The sequence below is a fragment of the Sebastes fasciatus genome, chromosome 20 (genome assembly GCF_043250625.1).
Source record: "Sebastes fasciatus isolate fSebFas1 chromosome 20, fSebFas1.pri, whole genome shotgun sequence".
In the NCBI taxonomy this organism is placed as follows: Eukaryota; Metazoa; Chordata; class Actinopteri; order Perciformes; family Sebastidae; genus Sebastes; species Sebastes fasciatus.
In genome coordinates, this window is record NC_133814.1 from 13,163,170 (window position 1) to 13,184,460 (window position 21,291).

General features: G+C 40.3%; 1 protein-coding gene across 3 annotated transcripts; it reads left to right on the top strand.

The window, feature by feature from the left end:
- Window positions 1-1,866: 1,866 nt before the first annotated feature.
- On the top strand, window positions 1,867-20,448 carry LOC141758990 (transient receptor potential cation channel subfamily M member 4-like). Of its 3 annotated transcripts, XM_074620869.1 has the most exons (29): window positions 2,364-2,458; window positions 4,714-4,755; window positions 4,841-4,902; window positions 5,020-5,197; window positions 5,500-5,680; window positions 8,200-8,369; window positions 8,553-8,727; window positions 9,373-9,437; window positions 9,548-9,781; window positions 11,524-11,626; window positions 11,728-11,849; window positions 12,419-12,715; window positions 12,828-12,929; window positions 13,036-13,164; window positions 13,945-14,074; window positions 14,246-14,391; window positions 14,679-14,791; window positions 14,889-15,005; window positions 15,148-15,197; window positions 15,303-15,541; window positions 15,692-15,807; window positions 16,687-16,819; window positions 16,906-17,080; window positions 17,261-17,426; window positions 17,516-17,697; window positions 18,664-18,796; window positions 18,892-18,964; window positions 19,213-19,306; window positions 19,889-20,448. In XM_074620869.1, exons 2-29 carry the CDS (start codon window positions 4,735-4,737, stop codon window positions 19,918-19,920), a joined length of 3,738 nt encoding a protein of 1,245 aa, XP_074476970.1. In that variant the 5' UTR covers window positions 2,364-2,458; window positions 4,714-4,734; the 3' UTR covers window positions 19,921-20,448. The 3 variants fall into 3 exon arrangements, with proteins under 3 accessions (XP_074476969.1, XP_074476971.1, XP_074476970.1); XM_074620868.1 differs by lacking the exons at window positions 2,364-2,458; window positions 4,714-4,755 and adding an exon at window positions 1,867-2,008; XM_074620870.1 differs by lacking the exon at window positions 4,714-4,755 and having other exon boundaries at window positions 2,319-2,458.
- The last annotated feature ends 843 nt before the right edge of the window (window positions 20,449-21,291 follow it).

A 21,291-nucleotide genomic window follows, 5' to 3' on the forward strand; every position in this document is an offset into this window, starting at 1 on the left:
AGTGTGCTATTACTTTACTTCTTTTAAACTTAAAATAAGAGAGTATGCTTTCAGTTTACTTTTTTTATGTACTTATCTGAGATATAACTAGCAAAATTATTCTTAAGTATACTTGGCTTATACTGACAAGTACACAGGAATGTCTACGTAAACTTGGTTTATGCTTACTTTTTGATAGAGTAGCCTATTTGAGTGTGTGAACGTATGATTTTGATATGAATTTACTTCTATTCATCAAGAATTTTCTACATTTTTGCATTCTCTGTTCACCGTGGTGGCATGTGAGAAAAACTGATTTTATTTATTTTTTAAATCTCATCACAAAACATCAAGTCAAACAGAAAAAAGGAGCAGGTCTCTTTATGTAATGTATGAATCATTGGCTAAGTTCTATGAGTATACTTGCAGTAAAATCTATTAAACTAGTAGTTTACTGAGAGTGTACTTTAAAGTGTATTTTCAAAAACTAAAAAGTGGGCTACAAATAAATAACTAGTTAACTTGTAGTATAGTTCACTTCATAGTATAGTTGTAGTACAAAATACAACTTAGATGGAAAGTAGTTGTGTACTCAAAGTTTACTATTCTTGTACTTAAAGTTCACTTAAAAGTATACTTTTATAAAAGTGGGCCAATTTAGTCCCAATTATTGAAGTAGTACACTTACTCGTATGCTATAGTACATTGATATTAGTATACTTACTACATAAAGTATACTTGGGAAATATACTTGAACTTTACTTCAGTTTACTTGATAAAATAAACTTGAAGTATACTACTTTTTCGTAAGGGAAGGGCATTGAGAAAAAATGTTAAATGAACTCCTAGGTTGAATGCTGCTTCCATAAACACTTTCCAAGGATCATTAGCTTTTTAGGGGAAGATACACTATTTTTCAACTCAGGAATTACCTTATATGGATTACATATTAAGTATAGTATATTTCTGTAATTTTAATTTCACCTGAATGATCACATATTTTATTTAATAAATTTTTATTTGGAGACGTTGACACCACCCACCCATCCCACCCACCCATCCCACCCGCCTATTCGCGGGGCATACACCTACAGTAGCAGAGAGGGAAATAAAAAAATAAAAAAATAAAATCAGGACCGCATTTAGCTGCGCAAAATGTCTAAATAATGGGGGAAAAAAGATAAATAAATAAAGAATTTAAATATATACATATATACATACATACATACATACATACCTGCATATACACACACATATATATATATTATTATACAATATATATATTATATTATATATATATATTATTATTATACAATATATATTGTATAATAATAATATATATATATATATATATATATATATGTGTATGTACTGTATATATAAATACAGTACATACACATACATACTGTACTGAATGATCACATATTTTGATTGAAATTTGATGTCGAAAATGCTAAAGAATCTGCCCTTGATGGTGTAAATCCAGACCTGATTGTGTGTGTTATTTATAGGCAGACTTGACACCAGCAAATTGCTCAATGACACAAGCATGTGTCTTCAGTTGTCTGGTACAGTGGTGTCAAAATATGCATCATCAGTTGCCAAGAGCATTTTTCTCTCTAACTTCACCACATCTCAACCAAAAAGAGGAGGAATTTAGCAGTGAAATTAACTCATGTTGTAAGAGGATTAATAATAATCAGCACACTTCAGGTATGATATGTGTGTTGTTTTGACTGGCTCCTCCTATTTCTCAAAGATTGGAGAGGAAGGTATTTGCAAATTGTGTGTGTGCCTCTTGTGAAAACCACACCCTCACCTGTGTGACTTTACACCTGGTTGGAAATGGCTTGGAAATAAGCCTCCTCACTGGAAAATGATCAAGAAGAAATCCTGAAGTGGTTTCTTTTCTTCTCCCCCACAATCTCTCACTGAGTGGAACAGAAAGGGAAACAACATGAGAGACACAGGAGTAGGAGCAGAAGGAGGAGCAGAAGGAGACAAAATCATTAAATCTGAGAAAGACCAGGTGGGTTAGGCTTTTTCCATTTCCATATCTCTGCTTCTGTTGGTGTTGTGATATCATAGTGGCGTTTTGTGCCAAGACTACAGTCTAATAAGAGAGGAATTTACTACGTGGAAGTTGTGATACAAAGCTGTAATTCCCAGAGGCTATGAGTCACGATGACGAGCAATGGACAGTCTGCTTCGGACTGCACGTATAACATCTGGTCGTGTAGTAACATGATACTCACAGCTGGGCTCGGTCCTTGTACAAACCGTGAAGCGTCTGTAGTGTCTGTAATAACACAGTCTCGGTGGTGTAAACAGACCTGAGAGCAGCTTGTCTGTTGTTACTTGTCAAACCGGCGGAAGTGAAGCTCGCTTTACTCAGTAGCGGAAATACATTCAAACCGTTTAGCAGTTAGTAACGCTAACGGCTGATTTAGCCGGTTGGTGTCGTTGACTAAAAGCTTCGGTGAGATATTTACTAACTTTACAGTTACTTTAACGTTTATTTACGTTGTTTCTGACGGTAAAACGACGAGAGCACGCCCATTATTGTTCTGTAGCCTCTGTATGCACTGCCCTGTTTCACAACCTAACATTAACTACATTTAAACTAACGTTAACTACGTTTAAACTAACGTTAACTTTAGCCGTTAGCACTCCATACCTTTGCAACTTGAAGTTAATGCTGTAACGTTGACAACCGTTAATACCGTGACACCTTAGCAACCGAACGATAAAATAAAAAAAGTATGTATATATTACCCTATATTAATTAATTAATTAATAATAATAATAATAATTATTATTATTAATTAATTATTATTATTAATATTATATTTTAACTGGACAACCACAGGTGTTATCTAGCTATTAATATAATTAATTGTTATGGCTGCGTTCCGTTTAGTTGTGCCAGTTCCTGGGCTCTGGTATTTTGCCCCTGGTTCACTGACAGGGTTCACTGGCACCACTAAATGGAACGGAGCCATCATGTTTAGCAGCTACACATGTGCTTTTCCTGATTTTTACCAGACCAGTCAAAATGTCCTGTTACAAAGATGTGTTCACATTATCAACCATCTATTGATATAGGGGTGGATTAAAAATAATTTCTTTAAATTAAAAGATAATTTATTTATTTATTTATTTGCACATATATAAAACTGCACAAAATCCAGTCAATGAAAAAAAACTGACAGGAGAGGTCAAGAAGCCACAGGCTTATACAAACCTCCCCCCAACCCCAGGAGAAAAAAAACAATAACAAAAAAAAGGAAGAAAGATCTAAACTAACATAATTTTAAAAATACAACAAAAGTTAAACAACGACAAGAAGTACACAAAATGTGTAGAATAACCTAACCAAATAGTGGAAAACAATCCAATAAAAACAATGAAATACATACAAAAAAACAGTACAGAAAAACAAGAAAATATATCTAAACATATCAAAAGATAATTAGACATCATGAATTAAATGTGATGATAATTTCCTTTTAAAAAGTTTAATTTCAAAGTTGTAAAGAGAGTCCACTCCTATCCCTAATGAAAAAGTAGCATACTTCAAGTTTATTTTTTGAAGTATACTTAAGTAACGTTCAAGTATATTTCCCCCAAGTATACTTTATGTCTTAAGTATACTAATATCAAGGTACTAGTAGTATAATTGTGTGCTACTTCAATACTTATTGGGACGAAATTGGCCCTCTTTTTTTTTTTTCAATATTAGATTTATTGTTTTTTTTTGTTCATTTTGAAACAACAGAACAAACATTCACAAACGTCCCCAATAATAACATTCTCGGTACAAAGAAACTTAACAACCCTAATATTAATATAAAATAAGCCGGTATAGATACAGGAAAAACATATTATATACAAAAAATAGATATATAAGTTAACAGAATATACACAAGTAAAAAAAATAAAATTTAAAATAAGAAAATAAAATAAATCTATTTATATATACATATATATACTGTATACATATATACATACATACACATATACGCACACGCAGTATATACACATACAAAAACACATATACATATAATCAATAAAAAAAATCAGTTTACAATTCAGTCATCATCCCATTCTATCTCAACTAGCCCTCTTTTTAGTTTATACAAGTATACTTTTAAGTATACGTTAAGTGTAAGAATAGTAAACTTTGAGTACACTACTAATTTACATCAAAGTTTTATTTTTTTTACTAAACTATACTATAAGTATACTGATAGTACTTAGAATTGAAATAAATTCATATAAAAGCACCCACTCACAAACTCTTTAACAGGCTACTCTATCAAAAAGTAAGAACAACTACAAGCCAAGTATACCTTTTTGTAGGCCTATAAGGCAAGAATACTTAATTATACGTTTATAAAATATATCTCGATCAAAAGATTAAGTACAAGTATAAGCCAAGCATACTTAGACTTTTCTGTATACTTGTCAGTATAAGCTTAGTAAACTTAAGTATACTTAATAGGCAAATAGGTTTGCAGTTGTACTGCAGAATGTACTGTATGCCCTGAAGATACCTGTGTACAGTAGTAGTAGCCTACGTGCCCATCGTCCACACACACTCTCTCTCTTACACACACTTGAGTTGAAACTACAGGCACCATGTCAGAAGTCACAGCCAGGTGTTCAGGCACAGCATACCTCACCAGCGTATCACCTTCTCTGAGCCAAAATCGACGCTTCTCATTTTAACAGTTTCCTACACCCTGCAGCCACATGATTTCCAAGCATAGAAGGGTAGGGGTGGTGGCGTTAAACTTCTTAAAACTGAAACAGCCTGTCTATAATTTCAGTGTATTAACCTGTTGGAAAATGTTTTCAGAGTTGGATCCCCAAAATCATCAAGAAAAGAGTGTGCACCACCTTCGTAGAAGATTCTTTCAGGTACTGTGAACTCTGTGGAGCACATTCCTCTGTGATAGTAATTTGTCTCTGTTTACTGTGGCGATGCGTCAAAGGATGATCATGTTTTCACATGTATTATCCTCTCACCTCTCTCAGTAATGGCGCGCTGTGCCAGTGCGGGGGTTTAAGAGATGACCATGGCTCTGTGGCTCTCGGTGACTATTTCAGCACAGCGATTGTCAACCGCTGGGACAGCGCCCAGCACTCCTCTGAATACCCGACTGATGCCTTTGGAGAGTTGCAGTTCGCAGGAGCCAGCAAGAGGCATAGCTATGTGGGTGGCCTTTCTGTTCTGTTCTCTGAATGGCTCTATATCATCAGAGTTTATGATCAAATGCCAAATAATGATTCAAATGCACCAAGAGCTGTTGTGGTCTTTAACCTACCGCTGCACCTGAGTAAATAAACACAATGCACTGACAGTGAGATCATCTTTATCATAACTAACCCAAGACACTTGTACTATAATTTAGTGTTTTGATACTAAATTTAAGTCATAGGCTGTCAACTTCTGCAATGCGTTTGTTCCTTTTTAATCAATCACATGTCTATTTTTGTCTCTCTCGTGGATATCAGTTCCTGCGTCTGTCATGGGACACCAACCCGTCTATGGTCTACACACTGATGACAGCCCACTGGGGTCTCCCTTCGCCTAACCTGGTGGTTTCTATAGTGGGCGGAGAAGGCAGGACAAAGGTGAAGACCTGGGTACGGGAGGTCCTCAGGCAGGGACTGGTGAAAGCCTCACAAAGCACAGGTAAACACACTGTTGCAGAAGTGGGTCATAGGTTGCATGTCAGTTAACAGTATTGCGAAACCCACATACACACTATCCGTGTGTCTATGGTCAGCATATGGTGTCATGAATTTACAGACTGTTCCCCTTTACATATAAAGTACCTGTTTTGACTGGTGTGCCTTTTTACGATAAGGGTATCAGGGAATTTGGGCACATATGCTTTGGTCTCTTTGAAGCTATGTTAGTTGCCTTATATATTGTTTCATTTTGCTCTTTTACAGCTGACAAATGCTACTAAATGGTATTTTAACCACATATGGCCTTCCTTTATAGCAGTATTTGTAATTGTGATTAAGTCCCATCAGATTATTTTTTTATACCATTTCCATTTCCATTTCAACCTGAACTTTTTTAATGTAGATTCCAGCTTAAAGACCACATACTTCCTGTTGTGCTTGTGTAAAAGTTTTCACATGAAATTCCCATGAAGTTCACATGAAGTCACATCCCTCTGAAATTCAAAACATTTCAAATTAACTGACTAATAAGTAAGAATCAGCATTTTTTTTCCTTCATAAATAAAGTACCATTTCAACCTGATACTTTTTTTTAATGTAGATTCCAGCTTAAAGACCACATACTTCCTGTTGTGCTTGTGTAAAAGTTTTCACATGAAATTCCCATGAAGTTCACATGAAGTCACATCCCTCTGAAATTCAAAACATTTCAAATTAACTGACTAATAAGTAAGAATCAGCATTTTTTTTCCTTCATAAATAAAGTACCATTTCAACCTGATACTTTTTTTTAATGTAGATTCCAGCTTAAAGACCACATACTTCCTGTTGTGCTTGTGTAAAAGTTTTCACATGAAATTCCCATGAAGTTCACATGAAGTCACATCCCTCTGAAATTCAAAACATTTCAAATTAACTGACTAATAAGTAAGAATCAGCATTTTTTTTCCTTCATAAATAAAGTACCATTTCAACCTGATACTTTTTTTTAATGTAGATTCCAGCTTAAATACCACATACTTCCTGTTTTGCTTGTGTAAAAGTTTTCACATGAAGTTCACATGAAGTAGTGGCGGTACTGATTTCCCCAGACTTTAGTTGTTCAGGCAGAAGACTGAAAAACCGTTCCCATCCACATAATATAAAATAAAATGCCTCCTTAATAATAATAATGAACAAATGCCTCTACAATAACTTACAATTAAGGAAACTGAAATATTGCTTTTATTTTTCCTTTTACCCTCCTTTAAAGTTTCCCCAAATAAAATACACTAAAATAAATGGGTATAAAGGGTTTCAGTGAAAATCAACAAATGAATAGAATAACAAAATACAGCCTGCAGGCGTTAGGCTATCGTGAGGCAAGCCAGATTCTTGCACAAATGGCACCTAAACGTCCCAGTGCAGGTATCCCAATTGATTGGTATTTATTTTGTTTCCCCAACTAGGATAGTCAACACTCTCAATAAACAAAACACAAAGAGCACAGAATCTCAAAAGGGCCTAAAACAGACCAGAGTTTCTGGTTTGGCTGATTTCACATGTTGCATTTAGTGAAGGAGAGATCAGAATGACACTGGTTGTGCAGTTTCCCTCCTCTTTTAAGCCCTACAGAAAGGGCGTCGTTACACCCTGATTGGCCAAGAGGGGAATGCACCAAGCTGCTCTCAACTATCATTTAAGAGCCAGTCCCCACACCCTGTGCAACGGGTGAACTGAATAATCCTCTAATCACTCAGCAATTCAACCAAAAAAACACCAGGGAAAAGGGAAACAACAGCAAGCACCAGAGAATTGGCAGCTGCCACAAAGTCACATCCCTCTATAATTCAAAACATTTCTAAGTAAGGGCATCGCCCTGAAGGGGTTTATTTCACAACAATGACCCGCCAGCTGTACATTATCCCGCTTATTACACGGACACTTAAGAAATTAATAATTTGACACAAAAACGGTCCTCCAGAGTCCGACATCAGAAGTGCGCCCATAGCAACAGTCTGTTATACACAGCAACGGTCTGCTATAAAGAAATAACAGATGGTAGAATGCCGTGATTGACCAATCAGAATTGAGTATTCAACAAAGCCGTGTAATAATGTGAAATAACCAATGCTTTCTCGGAAGACAAAACCTACTGATGAGGTTGTAGCAGGAAAAATACAGCTGCTTCAAAGTGTAGTACCACTACTATATGACTCCCAGGGGTTCGATCCTAATTTGGTTCTACAATGGCCATTTCCTCCTGACTACTGTGCAAAGAGCAGGTGGCACACGGCGATACTGATCCCCGGTCATCTGAGGTCACTTGAACATGCTGTTCTCGGATCAGATAATAAGACTTACTGTTGATATAACACTGTAGATGCAGTCCTAAATATTATATACTATAAGTATTAAGTAAATTACAAAATTATTTTTGAAATTCAACTACAGATGTGTGAAATCACATCTACATTGAGACATTTTTTCGTCATTTTTCTCGTTTTCTTCTCACGTTCACTGTCTGACTGCTCTACCCAGGAGCGTGGATCCTGACGGCAGGCTTGCGTGAAGGCGTCGGCAGGTGCGTCGGAGAGGCGGTGAGGGATCACGCCACCGCTGCCTCGTCGTTGTCCCTCAACAAGGTGGTGGCGCTGGGCATCGCTCCCTGGGGCCTGGTGCACAACCGAGAGCAGCTGGTCAACCCTCAGGTTGTACAGGCGCTCACGCACTTTATTTACAAATTGATTTTAATGTCTTGTTCACTTGTATCATGCAATAATCTACACCGTAGGAGTATTCTTGGGACCCGTCTATCGCAGGCGTCCAATGAACTGCAGCTAGTTGAAGAAACCCTGCTAAATCATATCCCTGGATTCTTCTTCCTCTTGCAGGGCAGCTTTCCTGCTAAGTACTATGTCCAGAACATGACCCGGGACTCCTGCTGCCTGGACAACAACTACCAGGCCTTCCTGCTGGTGGACGACGGGAGTGTGGGACGCAGAGCAGAGACGGGGTTCAGGGCCAAACTGGAAGACTACATCTCCCACCAGCGCACGGGCATCTGGGGTGAGACATAATGGCATACAATGTCTTGCATTGTATGTAGAGGAACTGTTTGCCATGGAAAAGTATGACACGTTTGACTGAAGGAAGACATTTTTGGTTTTGTCGTTGCTTCATCGGAATTGCTGGTAAAACTGGATATGTGAAACCAGCTGACGACACATTATCTAGGCTGATTTTACCTTAATCAAAAAGCAGATCTTCAACTTTCTTCCGTTTCTGCTATTATCTCTGTTTCCCTTGTGCTAATATTCCAAAAATGTATTTAAAACATATGTACAGAAAACTGAGATATGTCTCAGCACAACGCTCCTCCAACCTCGAACCCAAATATCCGTGTATTTGGCCCTCTTGTGGTGATCTCTTATTGATGCATGTGACGATAAGATGATCCTTTGGTATTCGCTCGGTGGATGGAAGCCATTGCATGCCACTGCAGGAATTTGAGACACGGCTCTTCAACATGTAAAATCAAGCAGAGATTTGTCAAAATATTTAACAGGGTATTCCTTTCTGTGTATTTTCCATCTCTAAGCTCTTGTGTTACAAGAAAAATATGTTTGTTCTAAGTCTGCAAACATGATCACAACATCTGCATTAAAGTGAAGTCAGTAGGAATTAACTGTGAAAATGTGTGTATTTTTGTAGGCAGCGGCAGCATTGACATTCCCGTCCTTTGTATGCTGATATCAGGGGAGGCAAGCATGCTGGAGGTACAGTCACTGCTTTTTATTTTGGTTGATTGGCACAAAGAAATTCTAGTTATAAGGTTAATAGTTAAATGTCCGTTTGTCTCTCTCTCTCTTTTCCTAATTTCTATCAGAGAGTAGATCTTTCTCTGAAAAGCTCCATGCCCTGGCTGGTGCTGGCTGGCTCGGGAGGCCTGGCCGACTTCCTGAGCGACGTCTTGGACAATCTGTCGTCGGCGCCGGCTGTCCAGTCTTCCGGCGAGGGGGACGGCGAGGCGGGTCCCAGCATGGATCTGAAAGACAGAGTGGCAGAACGGGTTAAGAAGCACTTCCCTTCTGAAGCGGAGTCGGATAAACTAGTTGAACGGGTAAGTGCCGTGGGCAGGGATGTGTGTCGTCATTGTGTGGCTTTTTTATCATGCGGAACAGGGAGAAGCTGTATATTCAGCTTAGGTTGCCGTGACATTTAACTTTGATATTCATGATCTCAGTTTTTAAAATGTTCTTGCTGACATCTTGACCTTTTCTTTTAATGCGATAAGGTCAAGATTCCAATTTTACTCCAGCAGGATATTTCATAATATAACGGGCAGATTGCCAATAAACTCGCCGTGCGTATTTATGCTCAAGTCTTCATTTTCTTCTTCCATAACCCTCAGGGCAAGCTTACATGTTTAGCCTTGCTGCTGCTGCTAAGAACAGTCAAATTATCAGTGCGCTGCTCATGTCATCCAACACTTAGTAATTGTTGTGTGTAATGAACATTTATTGAGCCTCTACTGGGCCTGTAGACTTCAAGCTACTCCCTGTCTCAGTTTGTCCCACATTCCTGAAACTGCTGGCTGCTATTTAGTTGTTCTTGCTGCTATTTACAAAGCACTCACTCACAACAATATTATGTTACTGCAATAGAGGAGGCTGCAGTTTCAGGACAGCATTTCTAGGACCCTAGTTAGAAGTAGCCTACGTGAAATGGCCACACAACCTCATAATGTGTTGGCGGCACGTAATGTGTGAAATTACGTGCCGCCACAACGGAAACAATTTAGGTTTAGGCAACAAAACTACTTTGTTTGGTTTAGGAAAGAAAAGATCACGTTCAGTACGTTTACTCAACCTAACCTTTGCAAACTGCCTCCCTGTTTGTACAGCGGAGGATGACATAACCGCTAAAGGTCTCACGTCTCAACGACTCCTGAGAGAGCGAGAGAGACACAGAGAGAACTAGAAAACCCGAATAGAAATAACATTATTGACATTTTAATGACTGATAACACGCTTTGTGGGGAAACAGTCAGCACAGTTTCATTATTACGTTTATTTAAACTTAATTAAAATGGTAAAACGATGATGAGTATGCCTATAAAACAAGCATTTACACTGAAGACAGTAGGCTTTGTGAAAAACTAGGGTCCTACACATGCGGTCCTAGGACTGTGGTCCTGAAACTGCAGCTTCCTCTAGTGCAGGAACATGCTACTCACTCACAAGCTGTTGTTTGGAAGTCAGTTTCAGCTTGCATACGGCATTTTAGGATTATTTTTATAACACAAGAGACTGAAAAAGGATTAACAATCAAATAAAAAATGCCTTTATAATGATCCTCCAGAAATTGGACTTTCGAGAAAATTCCCAGAATGCAGTGTAGAAAGCAGTGAGCATATTTGCTCTGTATCAAATGAGTTTGATTTGTACGTATGATGTAACATAATCAACACCACATTCTGCCTTCAAAGAGTGTGGCCTGGTTATTGACTCATTTATCAGTGTCCTAATGATAATTAAATCAGTAACGTAATCAGTGTTGTGATTTGCTATCTGTTGAACCAGGGACTGATTGGATACACACTCTTATTAATCTTCTTCTTTGGGGTGTTGGTCAATTATTACTGTTGGTGCTTAACTTCAAATGCTCTGATAACATCTTTAAATGCCAGACATCCTGCTCACTCAGCACGGGGAGGCAGTCCACTTAACGATATCATGGATTTGACAATACCCTTTGTCACCAAATCTTTCTTCATCACTATCTTGTTCATGCGTTCTCATTATCACCAAGCATTGAGCTCATATATTCAAAATTCCTGTTTTTTCTTGTCTCCTTGTTCAGACTCTGAGCATCTACCAGAACCGAGACTTTATTACAATCTACCACGGAGAGCAGGAGGGCCCAAATGACTTTGACACAGTTCTGCTCAAAGCATTGGTGGGAGGTACATACAACAAATTTAAATGATGAAAATGATGTTTTTGTTTTTAGGTGGCAACACGTCTTTATTTTGATGTTTGTGGTGCGGTTTCTTGTGTTTTTCAGCTAGTAAGCATCGTGCGTCAGCTGACTCTAGCCCTTACAATGAAGAGCTGAAGCTGGCGGTCACATGGAACAGGGTTGACATCGCCAAGAGTGAACTCTTCAATGGAGACATCCACTGGAGGGTGAGGGGGAAAAGACATCAGAGAGAAATACTACCACTCTAAAGTAGATGCGTTATGTGTAGTGTATTATACCTCTTAGCCCTGCTGTGCGATGGCATTGGTATGAAATAAGTAGGGTTGTCAAAGTTAACGTGATAATAACGCGTTAACTACAAATTCGTTTCAATGCCACTAATTTCTTTAACGCTATTTCAAAGCTAGAGTGAAGATACTGGCATCATATGAAACTAGAAAACCTAAGGAATCCATTGATACCAACCATGTCATACTAGCTTGAGAAGGAGGTTAAATAACGCTCCAAACTTAGGCTAAATTTGGTGAGGAAAAACTGGCATGGCCATTTTCAGATGGGTCCCTTGACCTCTGACCTCAAGATTTGTGAATGAAAATGGGTTCTATGGGTACCCACGAGTCTCCCCTTTACAGACATGCCCACTTTATGATAATCACATGCAGTTTGGGGCAAGTCATAGTCAAGTCAGCACACTGACACACTGACAGCTGTAGAAATAAGTGAAAATGTCTTCTTAGAATTGACCTTGTATTGAAACCTTCACCCAATCTCATAGTATGAAGACTTGGAAGACCCCATGACAGACGCCCTGATCAACGACAAGCCTCAGTTTGTGCGTCTCTTCACTGAGAATGGCCTCAACATTCTGGACTACCTGACTTACGGCCGGCTGGAAAGCCTCTACCGCTCGGTGGCTGACGGGACGGTCCTTTACCAGCTGCTTCAGCGCCGGCTAGTGGAGCGGCTGGGAACCGCAGCTTATGCGCCGACATCAAACATGAAGGAGTCGCCTTCCAAAGTGGAAGCAGAGAACATACAGATTGGCCCAGGGACGGAGATCAGCCTTTTTGAGGTTTGGACATGACATGCCATGCCTGTTGGTCTGGTGTTGCTCAAGTACAATCAAAAACAATGTAAAGAAAACTCTGTTCTTTGTTACTCTACCCACTTTTTTTTGTTCTCAGGTTGCACGGGTCCTGGAGCTGTTAATGGGTGACGTCTGCCAGCCATTTTACTACGATGTTTTGGGCTTAGAACAGATCTCATCCAAGAGGAGAGCTCTTAGGGTACTCTTAACACACAGTGTTTATCAAAGCTAATAAACTACTGTCACTGTTGCCTTCTCCCGGTCAATCTGAAACCCTCTCCCCTGCTTCTTTTCATCCATCCCAGCGTGCCAGTAAGCTGCTGCGGGGAGACTGCTTGTATCGGGACAAGCGCTGCCTCTTCCCGTGGGCTTCGCTCTTCATCTGGGCCGTCCTCCAGAACCGCAGCGAGATGGCCACTTACTTCTGGGAGATGGTAAAACTTCTGAGACTTACAGAAAGGAACAATTTGTTCTGTTGCTTTTTGAAATAAAGTACGTGACAATCCTCTACACTGTTGGTGAAGTCAGGCTCAGAACTGTGGCTGTATTTGAAACCACATACTATACTAGTAGTACGTACTGATTTGGCCAAAATGTAGCATTCAGTTATGCAAACAAAAGCAAAGTCTACAGTATGCCAAAAATACCTGGATGTCATACTGATTTGGAAAAAAATCTCCAGTATGCATCGGACCAGTCCACTTCGCCTGCTGTATCCCACTATGCAAAGCGCTGAAACGGCACACGGCTATGGTCACAACAGTGGTCAAAAACAGCTCGTTTTTTACATGTTTCGTAGCCATTTCATCGCTAAATTCACCTCTGAGAATCTTTGAGGTGAGAAATCAACTGCGGAGATTTAAAATATTGTCAGTTTCACGAGAATTGATGGCGAATCGAGCATTTGCGCCAACGTTTTCAGAGTTTAGAAGCTCCAACTTCCTGTCGTGCAGAGAGATATTTGTTGAGACAACATGACCCTTTTATTAACGTTACTCTAATACTTGTAGATATATCCTTCCACTGTTGTGTTGCTGTAACTGAAAAAGCAGTTTGAGTAAATTTAGTCTCCTCTCGTTGATGATCCTGTTTGTCTTACTTCACCACAAGCTCTCAGAATAAATTATTTAATGGATGGTGGAGCTAAACCTTACAGTATCTTATAAAGTAGACAAACATAGGTCGTAAACATTGGTCATTGCTGTCTCTCGCAGGCAGGAGAGTCGGTGCTGAGTGCTCTGGGCGGCTGTAAGATCCTGAGGGAACTGTCCAAGCTGGAGGTCGAGACTGAGACCAAGCTGTCCATGAAAGAGCTGGCCCAGAGGTTTGAGAACGTGGCACATGGTGAGACCATAAACACACCATCCACTAATGTTCAATCAAACAACAACTGATTAAAAAAATATGCAAATATGATAGTAAGTTATGTAACATGAGTTCCATGCTGAATTTAATTTTTGTTTTCCGAAATGGTAACCATCCAACCAAACTCTCTCTGCCCTCGTCTCTCCTCAGACGTCTTCAGCTCTTGCTATCGGAGCAACGAAGGTCGCTCTTTCACCCTGCTCATTAGGAAATCTCCAGTTTGGGGTGGGACCACCTGCCTCAAGATGGGCATGGGCGCCGACGCACGACAATTCTTCAGCCACGACGGAGTACAGGCAAATAACAGCACTTAATATAATTAAAGGGATAGTTTGTGTGTTTCGGGGTTGTATGAGGTACTTATCCATAGTCAGTGTATTACCTACAGTAGATGACGGTCGGCACACCCCCAGTTTGGAGAAACAGACAGGAGTTACTGCGCGGAAGCAAAGCAATGTACTGCTGTGGACGGGGCCGGTAGCAAAATGTATTTTAGCCACCTAAAAGAAAGGCCTACCTAAAATAAAAAGCAATATCAGTTTAAGTGTACGCTATATTTGGAATATTTTCTCTTCTCCTCCAGTCTCTAATGTCCCAGATCTGGTGGGGTGACATGAAGAGGAGCACGGAGGTGTGGAAGCTCCTGCTCACCTTCTTCTGCCCTGTCCTCTGCTACACCAACCTCATCTCCTTCAGGTAAAATCCACATTAGTATATATTTTTGTTTTTGTCATTAGCATTCAGAGGATACAGATTTCAGGACTGATAGTTTACAACATACTCCGCCTCACAGGAAACAAGAGGACCACCATCAAGAGGAGCAGGGGAAGCCCAACGAGGACGGGCCAGGCAAGGACAGCGACAGCCTCTACGGCCACACCATCTTCTCTTTCTCCGACATCAAGCACATGTAAAACACGTTTTTTATGCAAGTGAATGGGACGCACTGGTCTCACAGTTCTGAATGGAACAAATTGCCTTTATTTTAGGGTGAATTTCTGTTTTTTCTGTGTGTGTGTTGATTAATTCAAAATGTGTCATTGTTGTACCAGTGAAGATGATGCACAAGGATATCACAGTCCCAGATCAGCAACCATGAAAGGTGAGCCCTCTTTAATCGCAGCGCCTCCGAATAAAGATGCAGGAATTTTCAACGAGTTACGACTGTAAGAATCTACTAAACCATGTCCAATAACCTTCCTCACAGGCGTACCCCACTCTCACCGACCACCAAAGCGTCCATTCATAGTGTCAAGATGGCGTCAGTTCTGGTATGCACCCGTCACCGCATTTTTGGGCAACGTTCTGATGTACTTCCTTTTCCTCATGCTGTTTGCCTCCGTGCTGCTGGTGGACTTCCAGCCCCCGCCGCCGGCTGGTCCGGCCATCTCAGAGTACGTGCTGTACTTCTGGGTTTTCACCATCGTGTGTGAGGAGATCCGGGAGGTGAGTGCAGAGAGACGTCTTACTTATAAATCACTTCATATAAAATGTTATGCCGATAGAATTTTCACCCAGTTCAGTATTTCTCTCTATCTGATGATGTTCTGCTTCATCTGTGGATCTGTTAAGTTGATCGATGTTTTCTTCTCAAAGACGTTCTTTTTGGGGACGATGAACTGGCGTCAGAGGGTCAGAGTGTACATTCAGGATGTGTGGAACAAGTGTGACCTCGCTGCCATTGTGTTGTTCATCATAGGAGTCATCTGCAGGTACGGACAACAACTATATGCAGTTGTTATATATTACTAGGATTATGCCAACACCTTTCACAATATTGGTTCAATGTTCAATGTTTTAATATTGCAGAATTACAAAATGTATGAGATTCCATTTTATTTTCCTTTTTGCGATCGTCTTCTCAATGGCTTTGGCTTTTGACCCCTTAAAGGAATATTTCACCCACAAAGTAATCATTTGTATATCAATTACTCATCCCCATGTTACCTTGATTTCTTGAAGAAAACTTTTCTTGTATGCCTCCGCGGTGTACGGAGAATCAAAAAACTGAGAAAAACCTCACTATTTATAACACTTCCGCATAAACAGTCGTGTCTATAAGTGTTTGTGAAGTGTTTTAAATAGTAAGGTTTTAGTGAAGATGCATGTGTTTGAGAAATACTGAGCATACGACCTGATAAATGAGACTCGGGTAGATACTGCATGAGTTGTATGAGAGTTTGTTAATGGTTTGATATAGTTTTCCTGTTGTTAAACGTGGCCCCCATTACACTTCAATTCATCTTTTCTAAATTTTGGGATTCTCCGTTCACCGTGGAGGCATGCGAGAAAAACAAAACTTTATTCACGAATTCAATGTATCACAAGGTGAAGTATTCCTTTAAAACAGAGCAGTGTGTTGCCACCAAGTGCACTGAACACAAATCAGACAAAAACAACATGATAAAAAATGAGTATGTCACAGACGGGTCTTAACTGTCCCATAAATCCTCTCCCATATCCCAGTCCCGAGCCCTCGCTTCCATCCTCCGTAAGATTCAAATACCTGTTGACAAACTGCAGTTATTTTTGCATGTTGGCCACTGGGTGGTGCCGTTATCACAGTGCATTTGCTTCACTCTGTGTTCTAGGATGTTCGAATGGTCGTATGGATTTGGCCGGGATGTCCTGTGTGTGGACTACATGGTCTTCACCCTCCGTCTCATTCACATCTTTGCCATTCACAAACAGCTGGGACCAAAAATCATCATTGTTGGCAAGATGGTGAGAAAACCATAAGTTGACCTCACACCAGTGTTACTTAGCGAGATGTTGGCATTATAATGACAACTATTTTTCTCCTTTTTCAGATGAAGGACGTTTTCTTCTTCCTTTTCTTCCTCATGGTGTGGCTCATGGCGTACGGAGTAGCCAATCAGGCTTTGCTTTACTCATACGACCCTAGCTTGGATCGCATCTTTCGCCGGGTTTTCTACAGGCCGTACCTGCACATCTTTGGACAGATCCCTGTGGAGGAGATGGATGGTATATGAGTTTGTCTGTGTGTCATGAGTCTTGAGAAAATAATAGTTTAATAGTGTATGTACTGGATGTTTTTCCACATTCATTGTAGCTTTTTAAAAGTCACCACAGTAATTTGAATTCATTGTTCTTATAAAGACAGGACATATTTTAATCTTCCCTATATTTTTGTGTCTATCCCAGTGGGGAAGCGGTGGGACATGCCCTGCACAGACAACGTGACACTGATTCAGATGGGCGATGAGCCGTGCAGGACTCTGTATAGTAACTGGCTGGTGGTAATCCTGCTGGTTGTTTATCTGCTGGTCACCAATATCCTGCTCATCAACCTGCTCATCGCCATGTTCAGGTAAAGAGCAAGGAGATGAGTGTTCATCAATCTGTCTCTGTGGCTTCACTGACATGCTATAAGTTCTGTCTCTATTTGTGTCCACCCAGCTACACCTTCTCTGAAGTGCAGGCTAACAGCGACATCTACTGGAAGTTCCAACGCTACAACCTGATCGTTCAGTACCACTCCCGTCCTTCCTTGGCTCCCCCTTTCATCATCCTCTCTCACATCAATCTCTTTATCAAGAGGATCATCCGCAAGGTGCCCTCCATCAAGATCCACCACTTTGGTCAGTATTTGAACATCAGTCTTAAAGCTGAGGGAGGCAGTTTATTTTTGGTGTCATTGGTCAAAAATTCCATACTAACCTTTCAGCAGATTGTAATTCAGGTGGTACCCCAGGGTAGGCAGTTTTCTGGAAAGGGCAAAAAAAAAAAAAAAAGCCAGAATTTGAAAAACCCTCCCCTCTCACCTCCCACCAGATGAGCACATATGCACAGTGTTTCATACCTGTAGGAGAGCTAGTCATTCATTTCAAACATCATCCTGCTCATCATTGTGATCCTGATGCCCTTATACAGCGGCAATTCTATGGGAATTACTGTCCTGTTTTCTTTGCAAACTTGTGGGCCTGTAAAGCCCTTTGAAATGACGCACTGTAATTCAATATTGGCAAAGCATTTCAGAGATGGAGAGAAAATGTTGCTAATATTTATGCTAAACTATAAGCCACATTTTCGCTCCATCTCTGAAACGCTTCGCCAACATTGTCAATATTGAATTTATCAATATTGTCCATCTTCCTCCGTTGAATCAGGCTTTCACCGTTTGGAGGGACGTGCACACACATCTGTATTTCTATTGTCTAGAACAATAGGAACGCTCTCTCTGAAATGATCTGCGATTGGCCAAAGTCTCCCGTCACGCGCTAGATTTTCTAAAGCCTGAAAACAGAGCCAAGATGAGGTGCAGAAGTTTAGTTACCTCTCAGAACACTTGAATCACGATACGCTGAAAGGTTATTATGGAATTTTTGCCCAATGCTGCCAAAAATAAACTGCCTACCCCATCTTTAAGTAGAGTCTAATTCATGTATAAAAGTAAATGCACCTGAACTAGTGTCTTTTAGTTGGCCCTTATCAATGTGATGTTTTGATTTGTAGCTGCCTTTTTCCCTCACTTAATGGAAACTTAGGAAACCTCATGGCTGAGTTGAATGGTAACAATGATTAAAAACGTTTGCCTTTCCTATTAGTATTGCAGTTAAGAGGGAAAGCAGCCAACAGGCTGATGACGTGGGAAACCATTCAGAAGGAGGACTTCCTGACGGCCCAGAACACGATCCAGAAGAGCAGCGACTCAGAGAGGCTCAAACGGATGTCTGTCAAGTGAGCACACCTTCCTACGCCAACACTGTAACACTGTAATGACTTACTTTCTTTGGCTCCATCATACTGAAGTGAATGTCTCCTTTTGTTTTTAGAGTGGATGGTGTGCTTAAACACATGACTGAAAGCAGAGACTTTGACCACAGGCTGAGGGCTCTGGAGAATGAGGTAAAGTGAAAGCACTCTTTTCAAAGCCTCATATTTCACAGGCCGTTATGAGAGCGGTATCGATCTTCTCATCAAACTCTCAGAGAATGAATAGGTGTATTTCCTGAAATGTCAAACTATTCTTTTAAGTTAAAGCTGCAGTTGGTTACTTTGAGCATTTAGCCCCAAATACTAATCCTCCCCTCAGGTGTCTTGGAGTTACTGTATGTCACTACACAGCTTTTAGCTCTTTTGATCCTCTCTCTCAGATGGAATATTGCTCAAATGCTCTCAGCTGGATTGTGGATACTTTGGCCCAAGGCAGCACATTCAAACCTCCTCGGCCTCCACCTACGCTAAGAGGTACAAAATAACAACCATTTGTCTTCACAGTAACAAGAAAAACAGCATGTCAAAATGTCACAGGGTTTTGTTTTTTTCCCCTCGAGTCACTTCAAGTAAGTAGGTCATCTGGTTATCTCCAGATTTCCACGGAAACTGGTGAAACTGCTTTTTGCTTTTTTGCCCCAAGCCGTTGGAACGTCCTACCGGTCATGTTAGGGGATTCCTTTTTAGCTGCGCCTTTCAGTAGTCTGGTTTTTTCTTACTTCATTTATTGGTTTTAACCCACGTGTCTTATGTTTTTATTGGTCCACTGTTGATTTGAACTATTACTTGATTTATTTGTATCTATTCTTTTGGTTTTAATTCACATGTCTTATTAATTCTTACTGCTGATCTTAATTATTTTAATTTTCATTCCTACATCTTAATGTTTTTAATTCACACGTATCATTTATGTGTCTGTTTTAAATTGTGTTTACTTTTGTCTAATGTTTATCTTTACACTCTCAATATAGTCTTTGAAATGTGCTCTATAAATAAAGTTTGCTTGCTTGCTACCCATCCCCTAATTTAACATACTCTTCCTCTTCTCCTACACAGATGCGTTCCCCTCTTCTTCCAATTCCGCCTGATCCAGCCTCGGCGATGCCTTCACTAGCTCAGGGTCGCTGTAAGACAAGATTTACGCTTTTTTACTTTGGCTGCTCCCTTACTGTCTCACTGTTCGCCAGTTAAGTTCATCACTGGACTCACTTACCAAATAGTGTCAATTGTTCTGAGCTGAAAAAAGTGTAGCAGCCATCACTACTTGTTACAGTATTGATTACTTGCCAAAGCTGATATTTTAAGTGTGCAATTGATCTTATTCAAAGTCAAAGTGTACTGTATGTATTTATGATGTGGCATGATATATTTTACTTGCCAATGGCCATCATGTCTTTGTTACTGTAGTTTTAAGCTGACCGCTGGAATTCTGTTGCTAAGGTTTCTATATAGGTTTTTACTGCTATATTGAAACTATGATAATGTTTACAGGGGTAACATTCAGTGCACATTACTGTTTAATACTTTTGTGTTCAGTTTCTGGCAACCTTAAATGTTAAATCATGTTTTTGTATTGCTACATTTTTTATTCTGTTCAATAAATTGTATATGCAGTATACTGAATGAATTCTCTTACTGTCATGTTTCTGGCATAGACTGTACAGCGTGTATGAGCCATAAGCTTTACTGTTTCCACCCATACGGCAATAGAGCTACACTGACACCGTGGCGCTCGCCCATGGATGTATAAAGAGAACTGGATACAGCGTAGGAGGCGGGGCCCCGTTCATTCCTATGAAAGTTGCTCAGTGGCGCATGAAGCCAAAATGGCTCAACTTCTGACTGGAAAAGTAACCTGGATCTTCCGGCAATCTTCCGCATCCGTTGGGCCCATGGCTCGGTCACGGGGTCACAGCTGTCACGCAGTCGTCACGGCTTGCTAACTCCGCCTCCCAGCTCTCGCTCCAGCCTCGGTCTGGGTCTCATTCACATGAACGGAGGAAGGGAAATAACTCTAGATTCGGCTATTAGAGCATTTTACACCTTTTAGGACCTAATGATTTAAATAAGGGCTATTCAAGTGTTCTTAATGGGAAGTTGATTCACCTAAAAAAATTATCCGCTGAGTTACAGACGTCTCTTTTCCAATGTAAGTCTATGGGAAAAAGTATTTTTGGGCCGTGATGGACACGGAAGTTGTAGTACCTCCATTTGGCCCATGGTTTGGCCATTACGAAAATTGGGATCAATGACTGCCGCTCTTCCAGGGGGCTGGCACTCGCCGCACATCACAGCTAAGCCGCCGTGGCGTGGCGCGAGCCATTGGAAATAAAGGGTTTCAGAGTGCAGCGGTACCGTTGTCACGTCGTGTCTGAAAGTGCATTCAGTGAGTGAGAGATGGAGAGAGAGAAATACTCAAGCAGGGGCAAAAATATCAGTTTATACCAGAGATTCACACA